Here is a 25368-nt window from a genome sequence, read left to right on the forward strand (position 1 = left end):
CAGCCTCTGAGCCGGCCATGTCACGGAGGCAGGTCGCCGCCTGGCTTCCAACTGGGCGCGCGGCGGACGGCGTCCTGGAAGGGCCCCACAGCGCAGACGCACCGCCAAGGCGGGGGGAACGAAACTAAAGGGCAGGGGGTAAAAGAGGGAGGGACGTTAAAACGGCTTCTCGCTGCTGATTGGCCATCACAGGAACACTTCCTTTCGCTGCACGCGCCGAGGCGGCGGTTTGTGGGCTCTGGATACCATTCTTCGCGGGCAAGATCCCGCTAAGGGATTCTCAGGTGGGTGGGTTTGACAGGTCGGGTCACCCAGCCGCCCAGGCCAGTCTCCCGGGGCATTAGTACGGCACTTCCGGTGAGCTATTTCGTTTCGTATTCCTCCGCCGACTCCAAGTGGAGAAGTAGTGCGGTCCGCTTACCGGAGGGGCGGGAGCAGCCACGTGACAATATCAGGCTCCGCCTTCCCGTCTCGCTTGGTTAGGGGCGTGAAGGCTCTTTGGAGACGTAAACATCTCCAAGTGGTCTGAGTGGGTTGGCCCGTGCTGGCCATTTTGTCGGTTGTGCTGGAACTGGAAAAGGGCGGGGTGGCTTTCTTGAGGTGTGGAAAGACGAGAAAAAGGTGAAGGAGTGTAGGCTGAGGCATCTCAGTGTAGGTGGGCCCAGGCATGAAAGGGCCCCCAAACCGGCGACTCTGAGGGAGGGGGAGGGTGGGGGTGGGGCGAGAACATGGCGGATCCCGGAACGCCGGCGGGCGTTGCGGCCTCTGCGCAGGGGCGGGGTGATTAGGTCATAGAGCGGCTCCCAGCAGTCTCTGCGGCGGAGGAGGCGGTCCAGGCTATAAAACCGGCTGCCGGGACGCGGCCGGCACCTCATTCATTTCCACCGGTCTCTTGTTGAGCAGCTTCGGCTCCTGTCATCGCCGCCCCTCCGCCGCTGCCGCCCCCGCAAGGCTTTGCCATCGCCAAAGCCACCTGCAGCGACTCGTCGCACCCGATTTTCTCCACTTCGTTCCCCGCCAACCGCAACCATTGACGCCATGTCGGGTTATTCGAGTGACCGAGACCGCGGCCGGGATCGAGGGTGAGTGTGGGAACGGACTTGTCAGGCCCGGCAGTGGGGGATGGGAGGCCGATGAAGGGGGCGGCGGGCGGGGGCGGCGGGAACTTGGGTTTTTTAACCTATAATTAGGTTTTATCAATCGAAGTTTTGCGCCATTTTGGTATCTGTCCAAAAGTGACTGAGGGATGTTATCCTGTTAACGGTCCTCAATCTCGCCTTTTGTTGGCGGGGGTGGGGGAGGGGGCGTCGAAGCCCCCCAACCCCCGACGATAGAACAGCTGTTGGGAGAACTCGGGAGAGCGTATTTCGATGGGGGAAAAGCGCAACGCTTCCAGGAAAACGAAGTCAGCGCTGTTAGGTGCATCTTCTCGGGAGGTGTTTTAGGGGGCCCGGGAGTTCTATGATAGCCGAGGGGGTCGCCTCTGAAGCCATTGATGCGGCGGGGGCAGGGGGGTGGCTGGCACCGCGGGAATCGGCCATGTGGCTGAGTCGCGGGTACAAAATGCCGGCGTCGGACATGGCGGCGGCGCCTTTGTTACCCCGCCCGGCGGAGGAGCTCAAAATGGCAGCGTCGAGAAAATGTGGCGCAGAGAGAAATGCGAGACAAAGGGGGAAGCGCCGCCCCAGCGGGAACGCCGCCCGGTCCGGGACTCCTCCCCCGGTAGTTGCCAGCTCCTCCTTCTCTTTTTCTTTGCGTTATATAATTTTGCTATCCTGATCGGGCGTCCTTCCGCGGCATCCCCCCCATTCGATAGGCTTGCATAAGTGTCTCTGAGACCAGCGTCCTTGTTCTGTTCTCATTGCTGTTGCTGTCCCATTATTCCTTAAAACCAAAGCTGCTTTGGTTGAAAACAGCTGATAAATAACATTGTTGTTAAGCACCTCCCTTGTATTGTCTCTTTCCCAGACACTTAATTTCTAAGCTCACGGGAAAGACTAGGAGCTACAAGCTGTTGTCTATCCTTGTAATCTGAACTTCAGGCATTTGGGCAGCCAGTTTCCGACCTGGTAAATCCCGGGCTGTTGACTTGGCTTCAGTAGTGTGTATTTGGGACAACGGGAAGTGAGAGAGGTGGTGCTAATTGTGGCTTTTGAGAGCATGACGGGTGCTAAGTGCTAAGCCTTAAACCTCGAAAAGTCATTTATGCGCAGTGTATGCCAAGAGAGAATAAGTCTTTATATAAATTTCTCTGTAGACGTTTGAAAATATGAGTAACTTCTTTTTTGCTCTAATTTCAGGTTTGGTGCACCTCGATTTGGGGGAAGTAGGGCAGGGCCCCTATCTGGAAAGAAGTTTGGAAACCCTGGGGAGAAACTAGTCAAAAAGAAGTGGAATCTTGATGAGCTGCCCAAATTTGAGAAGAATTTTTATCAAGAACACCCTGATTTGGCTAGGCGCACAGCAGTGAGTAATTTCACATAGCTTCATTGGGTTGTAACTCAATAATGGCTTCTATCTAGTAAGTAGAAATATGAACAGAGACGTTGTGGAAAATGACGAAATTTAGGGAAATTCACGCTTGTAGATGAGGTGGTACTTCGGAAACAGGTGTCTTCAAATTTTTCTACATAGAATGGTTAAATATAACTGTACTCGGTGGATTTTTTACTGTGTAGGTTTTCCATATGTGGATATAGGTTTTAAATGGCCCCATTAAAGTTTAATAATAGTTTATAAATTTAGGGGCTTGCTGGCTGCATATTAGTGAAGGTTGTCATGGTACTTAGTAGATTATTACAATTTGTTTTATAGCAAGAGGTGGAGACATACAGAAGGAGTAAGGAAATTACGGTTAGAGGTCACAACTGCCCAAAGCCAGTTCTGAATTTTTATGAAGCAAACTTCCCTGGTAAGTGCTAGTTTTGACCCCCCCCCTTTTTTTTTATTTCCTCCTTTCTGGGCTTCACTAAATTTTACTGAATTGTTGCTAATTACAGCAAATGTCATGGATGTGATTGCAAGACAGAATTTTACTGAACCCACTGCTATTCAAGCTCAGGGATGGCCCGTTGCTCTAAGTGGATTGGATATGGTTGGAGTAGCACAGACTGGATCCGGGAAAACATTGTCTGTAAGTGTGGGAGACATTTTGAGTTTTAATCTGTGGTCATGTGCTAGAGAAAATGGATTCGGAATATAAAGAAACCAGAAGCTTTTTAATTTAACTCCTGTTGTTTGTTTCCCCACCACAAATAGTATTTGCTGCCTGCTATTGTCCACATCAATCATCAGCCATTCCTAGAGAGAGGTGATGGGCCTATTGTAAGTATATATCTGTATTTTTTGTTAATTTTTGCCTAGGAGTACAATGCAGTGTTTTGTAGAATATGTAGCAAAAAATAATTTTTGTGGTCTAACGTAGAGACATTAGTTGTATCATGTTAATTTAGCTGCTGACAGAGCTGCCTTGATCATACTTGAGTACTGGACAGCAAAATCAGTGACCTGCCTATTTAATGACAATCAGTTTAAAACTAGGATCCAGGAGTTTGCTAAAACCTGTTTCACTTTTTGTTTCTCTTTAGTGCTTGGTGCTGGCACCAACTCGGGAACTGGCCCAACAGGTACAGCAGGTAGCTGCTGAATACTGTAGAGCATGTCGACTGAAGTCCACTTGCATCTATGGTGGTGCTCCTAAGGGACCACAGATTCGTGATTTGGAGAGAGGCATGTAACAAAAATTCTATCTGTCACTGTTGGTGCTGGAAGTTCTAGATCTCGTAGTTACGTCTCTGTGTTTAATTGAAGGTGTGGAAATCTGTATTGCAACACCTGGAAGACTGATTGACTTTTTAGAGTGTGGGAAAACCAATCTGAGAAGAACTACTTACCTTGTCCTTGATGAGGCAGATAGAATGCTTGATATGGGCTTCGAACCCCAAATAAGGAAGATTGTGGATCAGATAAGAGTAAGTGCCTTTAAAAATGTTTTATTTTCACTTAGCTCTCAATTTATTCTTAGAATACAATGCTTTTTTTAATCCAAAATATTTTAGCCTGATAGGCAAACCCTAATGTGGAGTGCAACTTGGCCAAAAGAAGTAAGACAGCTTGCTGAAGATTTCCTGAAAGACTACATTCATATAAACATTGGTGCACTAGAACTGAGTGCAAACCATAACATTCTTCAGATTGTGGATGTATGTCACGATGTAGAAAAGGATGAAAAGTAAGTTTTCTATAGAAGTTATAATTGTAAAAGTTTCGCCAAACTTTGGAGTTATCCTTTCATAGGTTATCTTAAAAGTGACTTTCAGTTGGGTGGAACATGAATGTGTTCATTTAAAATTAGTCTGTCTTCCTGAAAAATGTTTTCTTCATTCACATAATTGGTTATCACTGTATTTATAGCATTCCTTTAGGTGAAAGAACATGCTTTGTGGCTTAAGGACCAAGGGCAGTTGCTTGTTAAGTGTTCATGCAGGTGTTTTTACTTGTAGCCGTGTAACTGAAGGTAGTGCTTCAGTGATTTTAAATGTGTGGCCATAACCGTGGACTACTCTTAAAATTCACAATTTTTTTCCCCCAAGACTGATTCGTCTAATGGAAGAGATAATGAGTGAGAAGGAGAATAAAACCATTGTTTTTGTCGAAACCAAAAGAAGATGTGATGAGCTTACTAGAAAAATGAGGAGAGATGGGTATGTGGGCTTCTTCCATTGAAGCAGGTGTATGAGAGCTGAGGTTGGGGGGGGGCGCAAACTGATCAAGAGTAACGATATAAATGTCATGGATGACCATTACCTGGTGTAAATAAAACTGCTTAGGTGAAATTAAAGGAATTGGTGATTAGATAGGTAGTAGACTAAAACCTTTCCGGTTTCAAATGTGAGCCTACTGATACGGTTTTTCTTTAATGTAGGTGGCCCGCCATGGGTATCCATGGTGACAAGAGTCAACAGGAGCGTGACTGGGTTCTAAATGGTTAGTCAAATGAAAAATTTTTTTTCTCAAAACCTGGAATTCTCAGATTATTGATGATTCTTTCTCTTTCACAGAGTTCAAACATGGAAAAGCTCCTATTCTGATTGCTACAGATGTGGCCTCCAGAGGGCTAGGTTAGTAAAAACTCGAATTCATGGCTTGGTTTCCCAGAAGATCTCCATATAATTCTTTTTAAAGAAAGTTTATTGCTTTCTTTAACCTCTGCATTTTTTCTTAAGTTTTTTTCATATAAAGGTGCAGTCTTTGTGGCAAGGCCTAGGCATGACAATCGGAGGACTCGAGGGGGATGGAGGACTAGTGATCGGCTGGCTGCTTCCAGTCGATTAGAGAGGTGAAAAGCTGAAAGTGTGCCAGTAATCTTCAAAAGGCAGAACATACCACCTCTGCCCCGTAAACTGTTCTCTCCGGGGGAAAAAAATGGAAGTTATCCTCACAGTTCACTGCCGTGGTATTTCTTCTGTCCCATGCTTTGCATGACTGCCATGGTACAGCATTGTTTCAGACTGTTCACTGTGATCTGTGGGTCTTTGAGTTTCAGTGAGTTTGCTGAAATGTTGAAGAAATATTTCCAAACTTCAATGTTCAATGAAATTTTTGTTCAAGTTTGAAATGGAGAGAGCAGCTTTAAAAGGTACTAAGCCTTTTACAAATTGGTGAGTACTGGCACATGAGATCTAGATCAGGAGCAACTTCTCACATTTAGTCAGTGGGAAAAGAAAGCAGTGCTTTGAAAGTTCCTCCCTCACCTACACAGTAGTCGTCATGTCGAGACCTGCCAGAGAGAGACACATTCTCAAGTGAATCCTGGCTTCTTGGAAGCGCTTGCCTAGACGAGACACAGTGCATAAAAACAACTTTTGGGGGACAGGTATGTTTTTCTTGCAGCTGCGGTTGTAAGGTCTTGGCAAGACAAGCAGTGTGGCCAGAATTTTGAACTTCTGATGAGTGTGTAATGCAAAGGACCATGTACATTTTTGTTCAAAGGTCCTCAAAATGAGCACATGAAGAGGTTGCTGTGAACCTTTAAGTGGCCCTACTGCGCAGAAGCATTCAGATGTCACTTGATGATCTGTAAGGGGACTTGGCTGGTTTGGGAATATGTTAGAGAATACACGTCCTTTTGACAGGCTCTCTATCATTGGGTGGGTAATGAGACAGGTAGATGGTGTGTGCTTTTTTTTTTTTTCCCCCCTTCCAACCTCAATGGTATTCCTACAGAGAATGGATAACCATTTTAACTGTATTTTTTGCAGCCCATACCTTCTTGGGAATACAATTGTCTAACTTTTTATTTTTGGTCTGGCTGTTGTGGTGTGCAAAACTCCGTACATTGCTATTTTGCCACACTGCAACACCTTACAGATGTGGAAGATGTGAAATTTGTCATCAATTATGACTACCCTAACTCCTCAGAGGATTATATTCATCGAATTGGAAGAACTGCTCGCAGTACCAAAACAGGCACAGCATACACTTTCTTTACACCTAATAACATAAAGCAAGTGAGCGACCTTATCTCTGTGCTTCGTGAAGCTAATCAAGCAATTAATCCCAAGTTGCTTCAGTTGGTCGAAGACAGAGGTTCAGGTAAGACCAACCTTCATTAAGAAATGTTGGTGATTTGGGGTCACATGATTGTCTACAAATCCTTTAAATGGGATTGGCGGGTGAGTAAAATCTTCAATATGAAACTGAGAAAACACTTCACACAGTGAATAGAGCTTCCTAATTCCTTCTGTGTTCATAATGATTTGTGCCATGGAAATAATACGCTTGCAATTTTTTTTTTCTTGACAGGTCGTTCCAGGGGTAGAGGAGGCATGAAGGATGACCGTCGGGACAGATACTCTGCGGGCAAAAGGGGTGGATTTAATACCTTTAGAGACAGGGAAAATTATGACAGAGGTTACTCTAGTCTGCTTAAGAGAGATTTTGGGGCAAAAACTCAGAATGGTGTTTACAGTGCTGCAAATTACACCAATGGGAGCTTTGGAAGTAATTTTGTGTCTGCTGGTATACAGACCAGTTTTAGGACTGGTAATCCAACAGGGACTTACCAGAATGGTTATGATAGCACTCAGCAATATGGAAGTAACGTTCCAAATATGCACAATGGTATGAACCAACAGGCATATGCATATCCTGCTACTGCAGCTGCGCCTATGATTGGTTATCCGATGCCAACAGGATATTCTCAATAAGACTTTAGAAGTATATGTAAATGTCTGTTTTTCATAATTGCTCTTTATATTGTGTGTTATCAGACAAGATAGTTATTTAAGAAACATGGGAAATGCAGAAATGACTGCAGTGCAGCAGTAATTATGGTGCACTTTTTCGCTATTTAAGTTGGATATTTCTCTACATTCCTGAAACAATTTTTAGGTTTTTTTTGTACTAGAAAATGCAGGCAGTGTTTTCACAAAAGTAAATGTACAGTGATTTGAAATACAATAAATGAAGGCAATGCATGGCCTTCCAATAAAAAATATTTGAAGACTGAATTAAGTGGAAATTGTACTTTATTTTACATATATAATGTCATGTAAAACTTTGCTTAGATGGTCTGGTTTTTTTTTAACCATAAAAACTTAAATTGACTGCTCCTTTCTTTGGTTTGGGAATTGGGGAGATCAGAAGGCCCTTCTTAGAATGATCTATTTATAGTGCAAGAATTAAAATGAGATTAAATTTACAGTTGTAGGCTAAATTGCATTAAGGCTCTCTGTACCTCATCAGGTGAGTCATTTAATAGCCTAATGGTTAAAATGGTGAAGTGAGATTAAAATAGGAAATAATCAACTGTATAGCTCCACCCTCAAACTGCTTAGTGTGAGAGCAACGTGGATGACTTTATTCCTCTAAATAACTTGCTTTTCCAGAATAACTCTTGGCTCTATTGTAAATTACCAAAATGGTGGTGAACAAAGCTAAAAGACTTCACACCTTTTAAGATCTTTGGCCAAGAGCTAAGTTTGAATTTAATATAGATTGTAGTATTCAGGCTCTTGGGGCACTTAACTGGTTACACTGGGAATCATGAATGTCTTTATGATAATTCAGGGAACTCTAGAGGACTTCAAACTGGACGGTCTATTCATATTCAGAGAAAATCCTATTGAAGTTAACGATTAACCAAGAGGAAGCAACATAACCAAAAGCACAGTGACTATTGTACAAGTCATCTTGTTAGGTCAACATGTTTTTTTATTGCTAGGAAGGTCAGGGGAGGAGGGGGTTTGTTTTAGATTTAACTTTGGCTCACCAACCTTTCTAATACTTCATTTCAGTAATGACTAGAAATAGGTCTGGATGTCTTCCCAGAGTCTGGTATATATGTTCTTTTTTGTCAGGAGAGGAGAGGTCTTCATGAGACTTCACTTAAATTCTGGTTATTAAACTGAGGCTTTAATTGGTGTCAATGCCTTATCTCTAAAATGTAAAACTTAACTAGAATTTGCTTGGGGTAGGGAATGGGGAAGTGGTATTTTTAGGACTAATACATTGAAAACTGATTCAGCCTCTCGTGACTTGAACAGTTTTCAATAGCATGGTTAGTCAAATTCATTATGACTTTTAACTTATAAGAAGCTTTTGGGGTAGGTTGGAGTATTTATTACATATTTTACTGTTTAATGTCTAACGGCCTTTTAATTTGTAAACATTTATTGAAATGATTGTGGGGCTGTGGAAAACATTTACCTATTTACCTTTGAAGTAAGTTTTAAGACAGTCCACTTTTTAGCATGTGTGTTGTGTCCAGCCTGTGGTTGTCTGAACTAATAAATGTGATTTTTCTCCCCATTCTCGCTTTTATTTATTTGTGTATAGGCCTCTTCCCTGGTGTGTGTTTCCTGATCGGAAAACACGATAATAGAGCGCAGCTTTTAGTGGAATTTAAGTAGATTTTTTTTAAACAAAATTGTTCTACAGCAAAACGATCTTAAAAGGTTTTTTTACACAAACTCCTGCACACGTGCTTGTATAAAATGTTTTTGAGCCTGTCCTGCAACATGTTATACATAATGATGAATTAACAGTTAAAATTTAACTGCTAAGCTGTCCCCCTCCTTTCATAAACTGCCCCATGGTAGTTTAATAAAATCTAGTAGTTCTTTCATCTGCATTAATCTTTCAAGGTTACCCTAACCACTTAAAGGCAAGTTAGAAGTAGGAATCATGGGTTTTGGGAAGCAACCATTTTCCTCTGGGCTGTGCCACTTTCCACTATTTGGGCAGTTTTGAGGGCTGAGTGTGTAAATGAACAATTGTGAGGTCACAAGTGCCTTCTAGGTTAAAACAGGTTATCACATTTTATTGCATGTTTTGATGAGTCTGTAGAAGGGTTCTCTGATAGAACTTGCCTTTATATTAGATTATCAGTGTGCCTCCACGTTCACCTGGGCGGCTCTCTTCAAAAATGTTCTCGGGAGCGTGCAAGCACTGCTGGCTGAGAACACCATGTAAAGCTCCTCCCGGTTCGCCGTCCCAGCCCCATCCCCACTCCTGTAGGTAGGCAGCATGGCGGCAGCGTTTACAATGAATAACAGCTAAGGCCCGGGTCTCTAAACCACCATCAAGGGCTAAGATCTTGAAAGTGGGAGCTCGTTTATTTTCGCCAACGCTTAAATTTGAAAAGGTGTATTTAAATGGTGATTTGGGGAACGCCTAAGTATTTTGATGGGATTTGCAAAAAATTGAGAAGCAAAGCTGACTCCTAGTACCGCATGATAGTGAAAAAGTAGACGGGAACGACATTTGTGGGTGCTAAAGACCTAACAATTAGGCAGGGCTTAATGGAGGCGAAAAACGGCAGGAGGCCCGCATCGGCCTTAGCAACAGGGCCAGGCCCGCGGCGGCAGCAGCCCGTACACGGTGACGCGCTTCCGTGGGTGTGGCCGGCCGCGCGCCTGATCACTTCCGTTGCGCCTGCGCAGTTGGCTCCCGGGCTCCTGTTTGTGGCGGTTTCCCGGGATCGACCAGTTAATGGGAGACTGGGCTGTTTTAACTGCCGGCGGCGATGCGTTCTGGTGCAGCGGTCAGGGCCTGCCAGAAAGTCTGCAGGTGCCTGTTGGCTGGGTTTGGAGGTCGAGTGGATGGGGGGCAGCCTGAGCCGTTACTGGAAGGGAGTTTTTCCTTCGGAGTGCCCGTGAGGTCGCACGCGGAGCTGCCCCGGGGGAGCGAGCCGACCGAAGCCCCCGAGTCCGGTGAGGGGAGCGAGGAGCTGGTAGAGATCTGTCAGAGAAGGCATTTCTTCAGTGGCAGCAAGCGGCAGCTTAGCCGACATTCTCTTCTGAGCGGGTGCCACCCCGGCCTTGGCCCCTTGGGCATAGAGTTGCGCAAGAACCTGGCAGCAGAATGGTGGTCCTCAGTGGTGGTGTTCAGGGAGCAGGTCTTCCCGGTAGATGCCCTCCATCATAAGTCTGGCCCTACGCTGCCTGGGGACAGTGCCTTCAGGTTAGTTTCCGCAGAAACTCTACGCGAAATCTTGCAAGACAAAGAGCTGAGTAAGGAACAGCTACTAGCATTTCTTGAAAACTTACTAAAAACTTCTGGGAAACTACGGGAGAACCTTCTTCACGGTATGCATCACGATTTCATGCTTCAAAATAGATGGGGTGGAAAGGCAGACTTGCTAGATTTCTCGGATTGCAACAGATCCTTTATTCACGTGGAAAGGAAATTATCTGGTTCTCATCTTTTTGAAGTAATTGGGTATATTGATAATGTTTCTACCAAGGAGAAAACTCGTCTATGGAATAGTTACTGTTCCTTAAAGAATCTGGCTTGATGGACCAGGTGACGCTCTCAATTTCATGCGGCAACCCTACAGTTCAATTGAGCAGCCCTATAATTAGGAGTAAATTAAATCATATGAATCATTTGTTGGTCGTTACCAAGATGTTGGTAAATATTTCCACAGTTACTCCTTAATTTTACACATAATAGGCTAATCAAGAGCTCGGTCTTCTAGAGCAAAAAGAAAATACCCCCCCCTCCCAATTTTTCCTACCGAAAACCTATCTACGACTCTGTTGTTTGAAGAGCCCTTTAAGTGATTTTTGAGTCGACTAAAAAATAATAGAACTAATCAAGCTTTATAACATTCTTGAGTGAATACACAGAACTTTGTGGGGCACCATTTGCCTCTAAAGTTTATTTATTTTTGTAATCTCTGCACTCAAGGTGGGGCTTGAACTCACAACCCTGAGATCAAGAGTCACCTGCTCCTCTGAGCCAGCCAGATGCCTCCATCATTTGCCTTTAAAGTCAAATAGAACACAGTCGCAGAGATTCTGAAGAAAAAAAAAAAATTCAAGTTCTTTACAGGACAGACTTGCCACAGCATCTCATCTTTGCAAAATGCTATCCTTACTATTTTAATTAAGTGGCACTACAGAGTAATTTAACCAATGTCCATGGTTCTCTGAAAATTAGTACCCACATAGCTTTTTAAAAATTTCCTCAATAATTAAAGCAAACTAAAGCAAACTGGTGAATATTTGTGACAGTTTTGATTTGTACTACTTTAATTATTCCGTGATGTCTTTATTTGGGGCAAGTTAAATCACTACTTATTATCATGTCCAAAACAAATCAATCTTTTCATCCCTATTAGAGAATGAGACTTAAGGGCACCTGGGTGGCTCAGTCAGTTAAGCATCTGCCTTGGGCTCAGGTCATGATCCCAGGGTCCTGGGATGGAGCGCCATGTTGGGCTCCGTATTCAGTGAAGAGTCTGCTTCTCCTGCCTCTAAACAGCCCCCCCCCCGCCCCGCCCCGGCTCGTGCACGCTCTCGCTCTCTCTCTCTCTCTGAAATAAATAAATAAATAAATCTAAAAAAAAAAAAAAAAGAAACTTAGATGTCCATTCATCAAAACCTCCATTGATATACCAGACATTTTCTTTCCTTTATTTGCAGAATCCTTTAGTTGACTAGTATTTTTAGCTTAGAATTACCCAGTTTACCACTTCTTTCTATTCCTAAGGTCCTTGCTCTCTTTATTTCATGTCTGAACTACTTTGGTAGCCTCTACTTATGAATAGTTTTAAAAAATTCTCAACCATTATATTTCCCGATATTGTTATTGTCCCATTCTCCTCTGTCCTGTGACAAATTACATATGTTAGACCTTACCCCCATCTTGTCATCAACTTTCTTCAACACACTTTTTGTAAAGTCCACATCCAATGACTCAGATATATCTGTTTTTCTCTAGGCCTTTGGTCATTTGGACTTGTCTCCTGATATTCTGTGTAGTTTGTATATAAACTCTAGACATAATTTGAGCTTCTGAGTGGTGTTTTCTTTTCCTGGGAGGATTTGCTTTTGCTTTTGGCAGGCAGCTAGAGTGGAAGCATATCTTTTTTTTTTTTAAGATTTTATTTATTTGAGAGAGCGAGAGAGCACAAGCAGGGGGGAGGAGCAGAGGGAGAGAGAGAGCAAGGAGCCCATTCAGGGCTTGATCCCAGGACCCAGAGATCATGACCTGAGCCGAAGTCAGACACTGAACTGACCGAGCCGCCCAGGCGCCTCATAGAATGGGAGCATATCTTCTTAATACAATCTGGGATTAAGTTTATTGGAGGCTGGTCTTCAGGGTTTTCATCTCCACTCCTACAGTGTAGCCCTTTGAGTGTCCCTAGTGAAAGGCTGGGGTGTTTACCAGGGCTCCTCCTCCTTGAGGAGCCAGGAACTACAGTGTTTGTACTCCCCAGTCCCTTAAGATGTTAGGAAGCTTCTCAGCTCTGCTACTTGAGATTTAGAAAAGCAACCCTAAATGTTGGGTTCACCCCTCTTCTCCTCCCTTCTCTCCATATTTTGGACCCTCAAGTCCTTACTGCCTTGATAGCTCAGTCTTTAAGCAGATTTTTTTTTTAAGTTTCTTGACCAGCTTTTCTTATCTTGCTGATCTACTATTTATTACCAGAAGTGGAAATCTCAAGTAGCTTAAACACAGTGCTGTCATTTAGTGGGACATAATCTAAGTGCATAAAGAACTACAACGAAATCTTGAGCTTAGATTTATTCCAAATAGAAATGTTGGAATTATAATTCTGAAGCTATTTCGTATATGTTATAAAGCAAATAGATGGATAAATGTTATTAGGAACCAAAATTTTCACTGTGAGAAAAAAGAGATACAAATATAAAAGAACACAAGGATAAACTTTGCAGTGTTAAATTTGAATCAGCAATATCAGTATGACCTTATAATTTTAAAAAACATTATTCTTAACTTTCTTCATTGAAAGGGCCTAGAAATAATGACACTCAATAGCAGTGAACACACCTAGTACCCAGATTTTGATTTCTAAAATGAACCAGTGCTTGAAGAAATGGCTTATCCCAGGTCTGGGGCAGGGAAAGTACAAGGTGAGTTTGGGACATTTTATGGTGCTAGGAAACAAAGAATTACTTGAAGACTGGTGAGGTCATGTGAAAAGGACAGATGGTGGCTTGAACTAGACTCCCACTGGCTGAATTTGAGACAAACAGTATTAAGTATTGATGGTAATAGATCATAACACATTAAAATTAAAAATTTATAGTGTTAATCAGAAAAGTAAATAGTTGAGGCTGCTGGTAGGGGAAGGAGGTGGAGAAAGTTTACTTTTTTACAGAAGCTATGTAATAAATGTAGAAGGAAAGACAGAAAAATCACCATTTTGTGATTTTTGTAATCCCTATTATAATAATTGATTGAGGCAGGATCATCAATGGATTCTAAAATGTTGGGTGGAAGATTGTTGAGCAGGATATTGTTGGGGAATGGATATTCACTACCTAACCAGGTAATCAAATTTAGTTTCATTAATACGGGATAATTTGATACTATTTTCTTCCTGTTAGAATGCAAGAAGACATATACATCAACTGTGTAGTATTTATTTCTGCTAAAAATGATTTACCCAAGTTGATGAAACAATCAGCCAAATCTCGAGTATGACTGGTCTGGACTCAAACCAAAAGTCAATGTCATTAAAAGTTAGAAAAGGAGGGAGGAATCAGGGGAAATGTTCCAGATTAAAGAGACCTAATCAAAATGCAGAGCAGGAGCCTTAATTAGGGAAAAAGAGAACAACAATAAATGACATGTTGAGTGACAATTGGAGAAAATAGAATATCGACCATATTTTATATAAAATTACGGTATTATGATTAATCTTACGGTATAATAATGGTATAGAGAGTAATTTTAGGAGACACATGCTGAAATGTTTTGGGGTGAACAAGGAGAAAAGGTGGCAGAATGTTGACAATTGGTGAATCTAGCTGACGAGTGTACAGGTATTTACTATCAACTTTCTTGTAGATTTGAAAATCAAGTTAGGGCGCCTGGGTGGCTCAGTTGGTTAAGCGACTGCCTTCGGCTCAGGTCATGATCCTGGAGTCCCGGGATCGAGTCCCGCATCGGGCTTCCTGCTCGGCAGGGAGTCTGCTTCTCCCTCTGACCCTCCCCTCTCTCATGTGCTCTCTCTCATTCCCTCTCTCTCAAATAAATAAATAAAATCTTTAAAAAAAAAAAAAAAGAAAATCAAGTTAAAAAGTTGTGGGGAAACTAAGTAGTAATCAATTAAGATCTGCCTGAATAGTTCCGTGGTACTTGTACTGCTGTGTTAGCATTATTATATTAATTTGTTTATAAATTGACCCTTATGACGGGTTTATAGATTTATACCGTGACAGATTTCTCTTTTGACAGGTGCTTTGGAGCACTATGTTAATTCCCTGGATCTGGTAAACAAGAGACTACCTTATGGCCTTGCTCAGATTGGAGTGTGTTTTCATCCTGATACTAAGCAGACATCTGATGGTGTTAAAAGGTACCAAAAAATGGCAAATAACTTGGCCTTGTATTTAATCAAGAACCAGTCACTTTCACTTTAGGATAGATTATATAATCTTCAAGTAAGTAACTATCTGATATTTCTGCTATCCAAAGAATCGGTGAGAAGACTGAGGCTTCACTGGTTTGGTTTACTTCAGCAAGAACTGCAGGCCAGTGGCTTGATTTCTGGTTACGTCATCGACTCCTGTGGTGGAGAAAGGTATACCCTTAATTTACGAATTAATAGGTGAAGTGTCTTAGTGTGTCAGAGATAATACTTCTCTACAATAAATGAAATTTTATTGATATGGGGCTGTTATGTTTGTAAGAGACAGCTCTAATAAATCAGTAAGTACAAATAAAAGCCTCTTTGTAATGATTTTCGTTGTTCCATATAAAAAGTTACTTTGTTAAAAAATATCTGTTGATGTCTCTCTTGCTCAGAAGCTTTTGTGATAAGCCTTTGCATTCGAGGTAGAGTTCAGATGCCTCACCTGGCATTCCTGGCTGATAGAGAGTTTGACCTTTGCACACCCTTAAAGCTTCAACCTTTGCTCACTGCCTCCGTCCATGAACTCTCCATATTTGTCAAGATGGTTCTGTGATTTATCATCAAGTTTTAGTACATGCTGAAGAGTAGGTATTTGTGGCTCACCATTGTCTTGCTTTTCTCCAATTCTTAAAATCCCCAAACACCCACTCAATTAAGTGGAATAATTACAAATAATCACACTCTTCACAGAGGATAAGAATGGTGAGTATACACTTTCTTCTCTATCCCTCTTAGTTTATGGTCACCTTCCCTTCTTATTAACTGGCCAAAAAAAGCTAGATCATTCCAGCAGTTTTTCTCTGTAGTTCTTTCAGGCTAAAAACAGTATTTTTAGCAATACATTTGCTCATATTTAACTGAACTTCATAGTTTTTATATGGGACCTGACCAGTTTCATTCAGTGGCCACATAAAAGTCTCAGGTAACTTTACGTTTTAACATTTAGTTTCATAAATTAATAAAACAAACTTTCTTGGGGTGCCTGGGTGGCTCAGTCGTTAATCGTCTGCCTTTGGCTCAGGTCATGGCCCCAAGGTCCTGGGATCGAGCCCCTCATCGGGCTCCCTGCTCAGCGGGAAGCCTGCTTCTCCCTCTCCCACTCCCCCTGCTTGTGTTCCTGCTCTCGCTGTGTCTCTGTCAAATAAATAAATAAAATCTTTAAAAACAAACAAACTCTTTTCCAGTTTGCTGTGAGTCCATCTAACTTCAGCAGCAGTGATTGTCAGGATGAAGAGGGACGAAAAGGAAACCACCTTTATTACAATTTCCCATGGGGAAAGGAGCTAATAGAGACCCTGTGGAATCTAGGAGACCGTGAACTTTTACACATGTGTCCTGGAAATGAGTCTCAATTACACGTATGTTTTACCTTAAGCTCCTATCCATCCTTTACCCATATTCTCTAACTGATCATTTCTGAAACCATTTGAGAACGGGTTGCAGACATGAGGCCCCATGACCTCTTAATACTGCAGTATGTATTTCTGAAGTGCAAGGACAGTCACTCAGGGTGCCCCGTGGGTGCAAAGTTTTAGAAGCCGTGTGGATGGATAGAATTGTGGCTGAACCCTATGCTGACCCATTCTTGAGTGGTTCCAGATTTAAATGTTTAGATTTTCTGACTGGCCACAGCTGGAGTTTTATGTGCTATTTGGTGACTAATACAGTCTTCTCAGTGAAGAAAGGTATTTGGAACTTGAAAATAATTAAAACATAGTAGTACTCATCTTATTAGAGAAAGTAGATTAATTTTAAATACAAGTAAGATTAATAAAAAATTAAAAAGGTTATTTATGAATATTTTCCATAACCCCAACACCATCACATTTTATTTTGTGATATTCAGCTCTCATATGAAACTTAACTTGGTTATCATAGTCATTATAGTTAAATAGTCATTATCATAGTTAAAAACCAATCAATCTTGTGACTAGGAATTTAATTTTCTTTCAAGTTCATTAATTTTTTTAGTAGTCTACACCCAACTCACAACGCCAAGATCAAGAGTCGCATGGTCTTCTGACTGAGCCAACCAGGCACCCCAATCTTATAACTAGGAATTTAAAGACAATCTCTTTGTCATGGCTGTTAGTCTCTTATTTTGTTCATTATTGTGGTAACTTTCACTGTCTCAATGAAAAACTTTATTTTGCAGAGTTTTACTCTCCGGTAAATTGTTGCTCTTCCATTTCCACAGTTCTCAAAATTGTTCATCATTAGTTGACATAATAAAGTGTTATAAAATAATAAATAGAATTCCTGCCATTATTTTTTTTAAAGGAAGGTTTCATTTTTTTTTTTTTAAAGATTTTATTTATTTATTTGACAGAGAGAGACACAGCGAGAGAGGGAACACAAGCAGGGGGAGTGGGAGAGGGAGAAGCAGGCCTCCCGCCGAGCAGGGAGCCGGATGTGAGCCTCGATCCCAGGACCCCGGGATCATGACCCGAGCCGAAGGCAGACGCTTAACGACTGAGCCACCCAGGCGCCCCGAATTCCTGCCATTTAATATGCTTTTTTGAAAGGCTTCTTAGGCTATTTTGTATTTGTTTTTAGTAAATTTTACAGTTAACATCTAAATATATTCTTGGAGGGATTTTTAGAGAGTGGTAAAGCAGATCAGTAAAGCCTGAAGAACAGAGTTAGGATAGAAATTCATTCTGGATGGTATGAGAAATCAGATATTTTAGCTAATAAGAGTTGCCATCGGATATCTCTGCATCCTTGGATATGAAATTTTCAAAGAACTAGAAAACAATAGGTGCACCAGGCTGGCTCAGTCTGTAGAGCATGTGTGCGACTCGATTGATCTCTGGGTTGTGAGTTCAAAGCCCCATACTGGGCACAGAGATTACTTAAAAATAAAATCTTAAAAAAAAAAAAAGAAAGAAAACATTAAAGTCTTCTTAATATTTAAATATGATTTAGTCTTTTTTTATATTCAAATGGCACCACAGTAGCTTGCAGCGCCTCAGAGTTATATTAAGTATCAGTTCTATAAATGTGTAAAAGACCAACTAATAAAGTTAGAATAGAATCCCAGATTTCAGGAAGTGTACTGCCTTTTTTTAAAATTTAAAATCAATTAACATACAGTGTATTATTAGTTTCAAAGGTAGAATTCAGTGATTCATCAGTTGCATATAACACCAGTGCTCATTACATCAAGTGCCCTCCTTAATGCCCATCACCCAGTTACCCCATCCCCCCACCCACCTCCCCTCCAGCAACCCTGTTTGTTTCCTAGAGTTAAGAGTTTCTCATGGTTTGTCTCCCTCTCTGATTTCATCTTATTTTAAGAGTATTGCCTTTTGAGGACAAATTTACATTAATCTTTACAGTACCATATGCCATTAAAATGGGTTCAAAATGCCAATACAGGGGCGCCTAGGTGGCTCAGTCGGTTCAGCGTCTGCCTTCGGCTCAGGTCATGATCTCAGGGTCCTGGGATCAAGCCCCACGTCAGGCTCTCTGCTCAGTGGGGAGCCTGCTTCTCCCTCACCCTCTGCCCCCCACACATGCTCACATACTTTGTTTCTCTCTGTCTTAAATAAATAAATATTTTTTTTAAAGGGGCGCCTGCATGGCTCAGTTGTTAAGCATCTGCCTTCGGCTCAGGTTATGAACCCAGGATCCTGGGATCAAGCCCTGCATCGAGCTCCCTGCTCAGCGGGAAGCCTGCTTCTCCCTCTCCCCCTGCTTGTGTTCCCTCTCTTGCTGTCTCTCTCTGTCAAATAAGTAAAATCTTTAATAAAAAAAGCCAATACACATGTGTTAATGAAGACTGTGCTTGATCATGGATAATTAATAGAAGTTGAGGATTGACAAATTGTTTTTTTAAGTATTAGAGAATTACATGAATGTTCAGATGACTGTGATGATAGTAAAAAAAAAAAGAATGAAGGTAGAACTGTTTATATGCAAAACCTTTTAGATTTTTATGATTGACATTGAAAAAAATTTGAGGTGATTATCAGTTTAAAAGAAAGGCAATAATAAGTCTGTTTATCCATCCCTGATTTATATCATGCATTATAGTATATTTTATATTCTTAATTATAAAGTAAATACCCTTAAAGTAAATACCCCAAACCGGGCTTTTAAAAGAGGTTTGCTTGTTATAAAAACTTTACATTTCCAGAGATTATACTCCAAACCCCTATCCCTAACCATACCAGTTTTTTTCTCTAAGGGCCCTGCTGAACTTTTATTATAATATTATGCTCTTCATTATAATGCTCACCTAGGGACCATTGGAAAAATAGTGATGCTGAGGTCCCACTCCCATCCAGGTAGTTCAGAATCTCTGGGAGTGGGGCCCAAGCATAAAACCTTTACGTTTTAAAATTCAAGGCAGTTCTAATACATAGCCAGTTGAGACTCACTGATCTAAACCCTAATCTCCCTGAGAGCAGGGAATAGGTCATAACCATTTTTGTGGGCCCAGTGCCTAGCACAGGGTTTGCCCAGAGTGGATGCTTTGTAGAATGAATTTGTAAGTTTGTGTTCTGATTCTATAAGTCTATAGTTTTAAGAGAGAGCTCTGCTAACAGATTCTGTATTTTTGTTCTACTTTCCTGTGAAGGGCCGAGATGGACGAAAAAATGTGGTTCCATATGTTTTATCTGTTAATGGAAATCTGGACCGAGGTGTGCTGGCTTACCTCTATGATTCTTTCCAGCTCACAGAGAACTCTTTTACAAGGAAGAAGAATCTTCATAGAAAGGTGCTTTTGATATTTCAGAGTTAAACTTGGGAAACTAAAAATACATGTTTTTCCATCATATGTTAGTGGGCTTGGATTTTTAACACAAACTGTGAATAGTAAATTTCTTTCCATGCAGGTTATTTTACATTTTTCATTTTTTAGAATCTGGCCACAGGAGTAATAAGCAGGTTCTCACAGAATAGAACAAGGCATTCCTATTGGGTAATCTCAGAGGCATTTCTCTTTGATCCTGGCAGACAGGTAGAGAGCAATCTCTGATTCTTAGCCCCTGAGCCTTTCCCTCAGTGGCTTCCATTTATTTGTATCAGAGTGTTAAGCAGGACTATGTCAGACTAGCAAGACTTGTGAGATTGACCTCTCTGCTTCTAGTCTGACTGCAAGTGGCTATTCACTAGATCACAGGAGCTATCTTTGGGCCTGGGTCAAGGACATGTTTATGGGCCCACAATCAAGAGAAAAGAGGGACTGAAGCTATAGGAAAGAAAATAAATGCCTAAAGAAGCGAGATTTTGGAAGAAACATGAAGGGTCAAAACAGAATCAAGAACACCAGTGGAGGGATTGGTCTTGAAAAGGAGTTATTTGAAAAACCACAGAGGAGAGAAATGATGGTATAGATATAAATAGGCTACCAGGGCTGGTTAGCCTTTGAAGGAAGTTTTCCTCATATCCTCTATTTTCTTAGGGAATTAGAAAGCAGGATTATTAGCTTAAAATGTGGAGGAGTAGAGGTTTAAGTGGCAAGAATTTAGAGTATTCATATTCCCCTTGAATGTGAAAGGGAGCTGCCCCAAATCAAAAGTTGCAACATGTTGAGTCCTCAACTGGGTTTGGAAACCATGAATTTGTAGTATCACTTTGCATAGCTGAGTGATTTATTATGCAGTGTTCATTTAGCCTGATATGCCCATAAAGAAAGTCGCATTATAGAATTGTTCTAGGGCTTGGAATTTATGGGATATATAGCAAACGAGGGATCCTTTCTTTCTCTCATAGCCCACATCCAAATCATCAGCAAAAACCATTTGACTCTGTCTTCAAAATATATCCTGAATCTGACCATTTCTTACCACTTGCCCTTCTTCCACTCTGATCTAAGCCACCACCATCTCCTCCCACTAGCACTGAGTGGCCCTTTTAAAAGGTACATGTCACTTGGCCCCGCTGCTCAGAACACTCCACTAAGCTCCTTGTTTCCTTCAGAGGAAAAGGCAAAGCCCCTAAAGTGTTTTACAAAACCCTTCCCTTTTGACCTCCTCCTCCACCCCCCACCTTACTCACTCTGTTCCAATAGCACAGACCCCTTTGCTGTTTCTAGAAAATGTCAGTCATGCTTCCAGCTCAGAACTTTGTCATTTGTTCTCCCCTTTTCCTGAAATGCTTTCCCTCCAGGATCCAGAACCACCTTTTAAGTCTTCGGTCAAATGTCACCTCAGAGAGACCTCTTACCACCTTATTTAAAATTGCAAACAATCCTCTCCAACCCACCCCTCTCCAGCACTTCCTATCTCCTCCCCCGCTTTTTAAAAGCACTTAACCACCTTCAAATATATTATTTACTTGTTTATTATCTCTGTCCCCACCATGAGGGGCAAGGAGTTTTGTCCCTAGTATCTGGAGCTGTTCCTGGCACCAAGGAGCCATTCAGATGTTGGTTGAGTGGATGGATGAATAAGAGGAGTGGTAGGTTTTGGCAAGAGAAAGTTCAATTGATGAGTCCCATGGCTGGGGCTGGGTAGGGAGGGCCGGAAGTTATACCCGGAAGGAGCATCTGGATTGAGGGAAAATGGAGTTGTCAGAAAACGGGAGAGTATCAAGTGAACTTACTCCTGCAGAACATCTAGTGGAGAAATCAATGAGCAGCTAGATGACAGCCAGCTGAGTACATCATTACATGATTGATGACCTCAGCTAGCTTCCATTTTCGCACAAAATTTTTATGGTTTAAGAAGTTCCATGTTTGATAGTGCTTGTGTTATATTTAAACAAGATGTGCTATCCTTTCCACCCCCCCTCTTTAAATTGCTTTAGGTACTTAAACTTCACCCTTGTTTAGCCCCTGTTAAGGTTGCTTTGGATGTGGGAAGAGGCCCAACGGTGGAATTAAGACAGGTGGGTTAAATGAGTTTTAGTATCATGATTTTAATTATAACCATTACTTCAAATAAATGAGTAACTACCGTTTAAAATTTTTATTCACTTGCTTTTTTAAAAATTTAATTCAATAGCTGTGGATAAATACTATGGTTTATTACAGATAATTTGAAGCATGGTATATAAAAGAAGCTGCATACAGCTCAGTGATTTTGCTGTTAAAGTCATGCTTACTCATAGTTGCCTTTTTCAAATGAGTATGCATAGTTTTGGTAATCAAATATTCGTACAGATGTCTAGTGAATTATTTCTTGCCCACTTACATTTTTAACCTAACACTTTTGATACTTATTGGCATAAGCACAAGTTCTAGATCTATACCTTATTTTGGTTCTTCTAATCTATCTGGTCTGATTAAACACTCTTGAGAAGCCAGGAGGGTGGTTTTAGTTTCTTTCCAGACACCCGTTCAGCAGTCATGCTGGGTCCTGGGTGACTGAGACCCACCCAGTACCTGAGTGAGGACACTAGCAAGATTCACCCAGCTTTCTAAGGCTCCTGTGGAGAGGTCTGGGAAGGTGGGGATAGTGCACTCAGGGGAAGGGAAGGTAGTGGTTTAATTTCCATTTTTCCCCCTGGGGTTGTGGCAGCCTCCCCAAGACCCTTGTAGTAGAAGGTCCTTGGGGTTTTGTTTTGTTTTGTTTTGCTTGAAGGACACAAAAGAACTCTGCTCCCTAAATTTTTGCCATTGCAATTGCAGGTCTTGTTTTGTTTTGGTTTTGTTTACGTATAAGAACATAGTATTTTGTCCCTTGGGTGTTTTTAATTTACCGAAGGAGAGTATGTTGTAAATCTCATTCTGTTTTTAACTTTTTTTTCCCTCAGTGGTAGCATAGAACATTCTGGGTTATGCAAGGGGTTTTGCTGGTTATATACATGGAGATGGAATTTCTGGATAAAATGGACACTTATCCTTAATTTCACTATTGTCAGTGAGATTGTCTCCAGATTGTCTGCACCTGTTTGTATTCTCATGGTGTGGGGGTTCTCATTTCCTTACTCAGGCCAGAGCTACTTCTCTTCTACCTCCCAATAGGAAGAGCAGATGTTTTTGTTGTCAACCACTAACTTTTTAAAATAAAATCCACAATGATGTTTATTTTTCTGTTAACTTCTTAGACTTATTAATATTTATATTCTCACCTATCCCCAGAATATCAAGTACCTTCACACTCATTGGTCTTTCCCTGGGAACTTGTTAGAAATGCACATTGTTGGTCCTCACCCCAGAGCTGCTGAATCAGAGACTCTGGTAATGAGGCAGAGCAACCTGTGTTTGACAAGCCCTCCAGGGGATTCCAATGTCCGCTGAAGTTTGAGAAACAGTGCTGTAGCTCAAGCATGCCCTGCCCCACCCACCACGGCCACCCTCCCCTGCTGGGCCATTTGGTGTTGTCTGGCGACATTTTTGGTTGTCGCAAGTGGGAACGGGAGTGCTATAGGCATCTCAGGGAGGCCACGGATGCTGCTAAATATCCTAACGTCAGCAGTGTGGAAGGGGAGAAATCCTGCTCTAGAGTTTTAGCTCTGGTTTGTTAAGGGTATTTAAAATTTTTCCTTTGGGAGCGCCTGGGTGGCTCAGTCATTAAGCGTCTGCCTTCGGCTCAGGTCATGGTCCCAGGGTCTTGGGATCGAGCCCCACATCGGGCTCCCTGCTCCTCGGGAAGCCTGCTTCTCTCTCTCCCACTCACCCCTGCTTGTGTTCCCTCTCTCTCTGTGTCTCTGTCAAATAAATAAAATCTTAAAAAAAATAAAATTTTTGCTTTGTTTTGCCTCACCATTGCTTGTGAAGAAAACTGTAAAGTTTATTATGTATTATTGTAAAATATGTATATGTATTATGTAAAATATTATGTAATATTACTCATTATTCTGTATTTCCAGTCAGGCTTTGTGTCCAGCATTCCCACTAAAACCAGTCGTTCTCTTCTTGAAACGTTTTCGTTAGTTGGCTTCAGAACACCACTCTCCTCGTTTTCCTCATACTTGTCTGGCTACTACTCTGTTTCCTTTACTGGCTCTTTCTTCTCTTTCTGACGTGGTGGTGTAACCCTGGGGCTCAGTTGCCAGCTCTCAGATGAGCTCACAGTTAGCACGGCCCTTTGCACTTACTGCTTTTCTCTGACAGAATCTGTTTTGGTTTTGTTCCTGTTTTGGAGGATAATGATGATGATAAAAATGCTTATATCTGTTATAAAATTTCCTCTTAGGGAAGATTTGCATTTCGTATTTAGCTTTGCAGTGCTTAATTTCTTCATTTTCAGAGGAACTATGCAATTTATAAGTATACAGTTATGAATTGTAAACAATATGATCACATAACTATAAGAATTTATGCCTCGTGTTAAGGACTGAAAAAAGTGATTTGTGGTTTCACAAAAACAGGGTAGTCATTCTAGCTACTTTTACTTTGTTCATATTTGAACTGTTTGTATTTTTTTCCTCAGGTCTGTCAAGGGTTATTTAATGAATTACTAGAAAATGGAATTTCTGTGTGGCCTGGTTATATGGAAACTGTGCAGTCCTCATTGGAACAACTTTATTCAAAGTAAGATTGTCTTGTCACTAAAATATGTATGTTCAGAGTTTTTGATCATATGTTTCTTTACGAGTAATAGAAATCTCTTCTAAATATCCTTCTAAATAAATGTAAATATATATATAAAATACAATTTAAAATTATTCCTAACTTTCCCATTTATACCCCATACCCCTAGTTAATTGCTACAGCAGGGAACAATATTCATTGGTATATTTGAGCACATATTATCTGCAAGTTCAAGACTTAATGTCATGTAGTATGTGCACCTGAGTTTATCATTTTATCAGGGATGCAATTATGTATATATGCATTTATTGAATCAGGATTGAGGGAACACGAATGGAGTGCCTTTTCCTTGTTGGTGCTGTGGTTCATTCTGAGGCTGAGTGGAAGATAATTCCATCTCAGACAAGGGACAGAGAACTAGTTTCAGTGATCACCTCTATTCACCCAGTTGCTCCAGACTGATACCTGGATTTATTGTCCTTAACTCCTTCCTCTTCCTTTCTCTCCATCCCAGTTCATCACTAAATGTTGTCAGCCTGCCTCCTAAATAGTATCAGATCCATCTCTTTCCATCCTCACTGCACTACCCACATTAAAGTCACCAGTGTCTTTTGGCTGGATTCTTTTTTTTTTTTTTAAGATTATTTATTGATTTATTTGAGAGATAGAGCATGAGTGGCGGGGGGGGGGGGGGGCGCAGAGGGAGAGAGAGAAGCAGGCTTCCCGCTAAGCAGGGAGCCTGATGTGGGGCTCGATCCCAGGACCCCGAGATCATGACCTGAGCCGAATGCAGAGACACTTAACCGACTGAGCCACCCAGGTGCTCCTTCTGGCTGGATTCTTGTAGTAATCTCCTGATTGATCTTCTGTCTCCAGTCTTAGCCCCTGCTATTTCATTAACTTCCATTTTTGAAGTAATCCATTCTTCCCTCATTTGCGTTTATTTTGTTACCTTCATAGCTTTTTGTGTTGAATATCTATCTTTTGGGTGAAAAGTTGGGAAACTTTATGTTTTTCTCTTCAGTTCTCTAGTAACTTGTTAAAA

General features: G+C 41.5%; 3 protein-coding genes across 9 annotated transcripts in view; 2 read left to right on the top strand and 1 right to left on the bottom strand.

The window, feature by feature from the left end:
• CEP95 (centrosomal protein 95) overlaps positions 1 to 609 on the bottom strand; it is a 45317-nt gene extending 44708 nt beyond the window's left edge. The window contains exon 1 of one of the 3 annotated variants that reach the window (XM_035026251.1): positions 1 to 250. In XM_035026251.1, the coding sequence (XP_034882142.1) occupies positions 1 to 19 (19 nt within the window). In that variant the 5' untranslated portion in view covers positions 20 to 250. The other 2 variants (XM_035026250.1, XM_035026252.1) reach the window with 2 other exon arrangements.
• Positions 259 to 7511, top strand: DDX5 (DEAD-box helicase 5). Of its 3 annotated transcripts, none has more exons than XM_035026257.1 (14): positions 259 to 284; positions 904 to 1082; positions 2301 to 2466; positions 2815 to 2911; positions 3000 to 3133; positions 3259 to 3324; positions 3588 to 3729; positions 3811 to 3971; positions 4059 to 4231; positions 4593 to 4703; positions 4925 to 4986; positions 5061 to 5120; positions 6370 to 6594; positions 6805 to 7511. In XM_035026257.1, the coding sequence occupies exons 2-14, from the start codon at positions 1039 to 1041 to the stop codon at positions 7206 to 7208; spliced, it is 1845 nt and encodes a 614-aa protein (XP_034882148.1). In that variant the 5' UTR covers positions 259 to 284; positions 904 to 1038; the 3' UTR covers positions 7209 to 7511. The 3 variants fall into 3 exon arrangements, with proteins under 3 accessions (XP_034882148.1, XP_034882149.1, XP_034882147.1); XM_035026258.1 differs by lacking the exon at positions 259 to 284 and adding an exon at positions 341 to 357 and having other exon boundaries at positions 6805 to 7418; XM_035026256.1 differs by lacking the exon at positions 259 to 284 and adding an exon at positions 531 to 621.
• The window catches only part of POLG2 (DNA polymerase gamma 2, accessory subunit), a 24434-nt gene continuing 6576 nt past the window's right edge, over positions 7511 to 25368 (top strand). For all 3 annotated transcript variants that reach the window (XR_004683098.1, XM_035026259.1, XM_035026260.1), the window contains exons 1-7: positions 7511 to 10589; positions 14716 to 14836; positions 14956 to 15061; positions 16078 to 16251; positions 19479 to 19619; positions 21653 to 21733; positions 24223 to 24323. Coding sequence is in view for 2 of the 3 variants with exons in the window: in XM_035026259.1 (XP_034882150.1) it covers positions 10028 to 10589; positions 14716 to 14836; positions 14956 to 15061; positions 16078 to 16251; positions 19479 to 19619; positions 21653 to 21733; positions 24223 to 24323 (1286 nt within the window). In the remaining variant the exon portion in view is untranslated. The remainder of the gene's footprint in view (positions 10590 to 14715; positions 14837 to 14955; positions 15062 to 16077; positions 16252 to 19478; positions 19620 to 21652; positions 21734 to 24222; positions 24324 to 25368) is intronic.

This window comes from Mirounga leonina, unplaced genomic scaffold (genome assembly GCF_011800145.1).
Source record: "Mirounga leonina isolate KUSES-001 unplaced genomic scaffold, KU_Mleo_1.0 Mir_197, whole genome shotgun sequence".
Classification (NCBI taxonomy): domain Eukaryota; kingdom Metazoa; phylum Chordata; class Mammalia; order Carnivora; family Phocidae; genus Mirounga; species Mirounga leonina.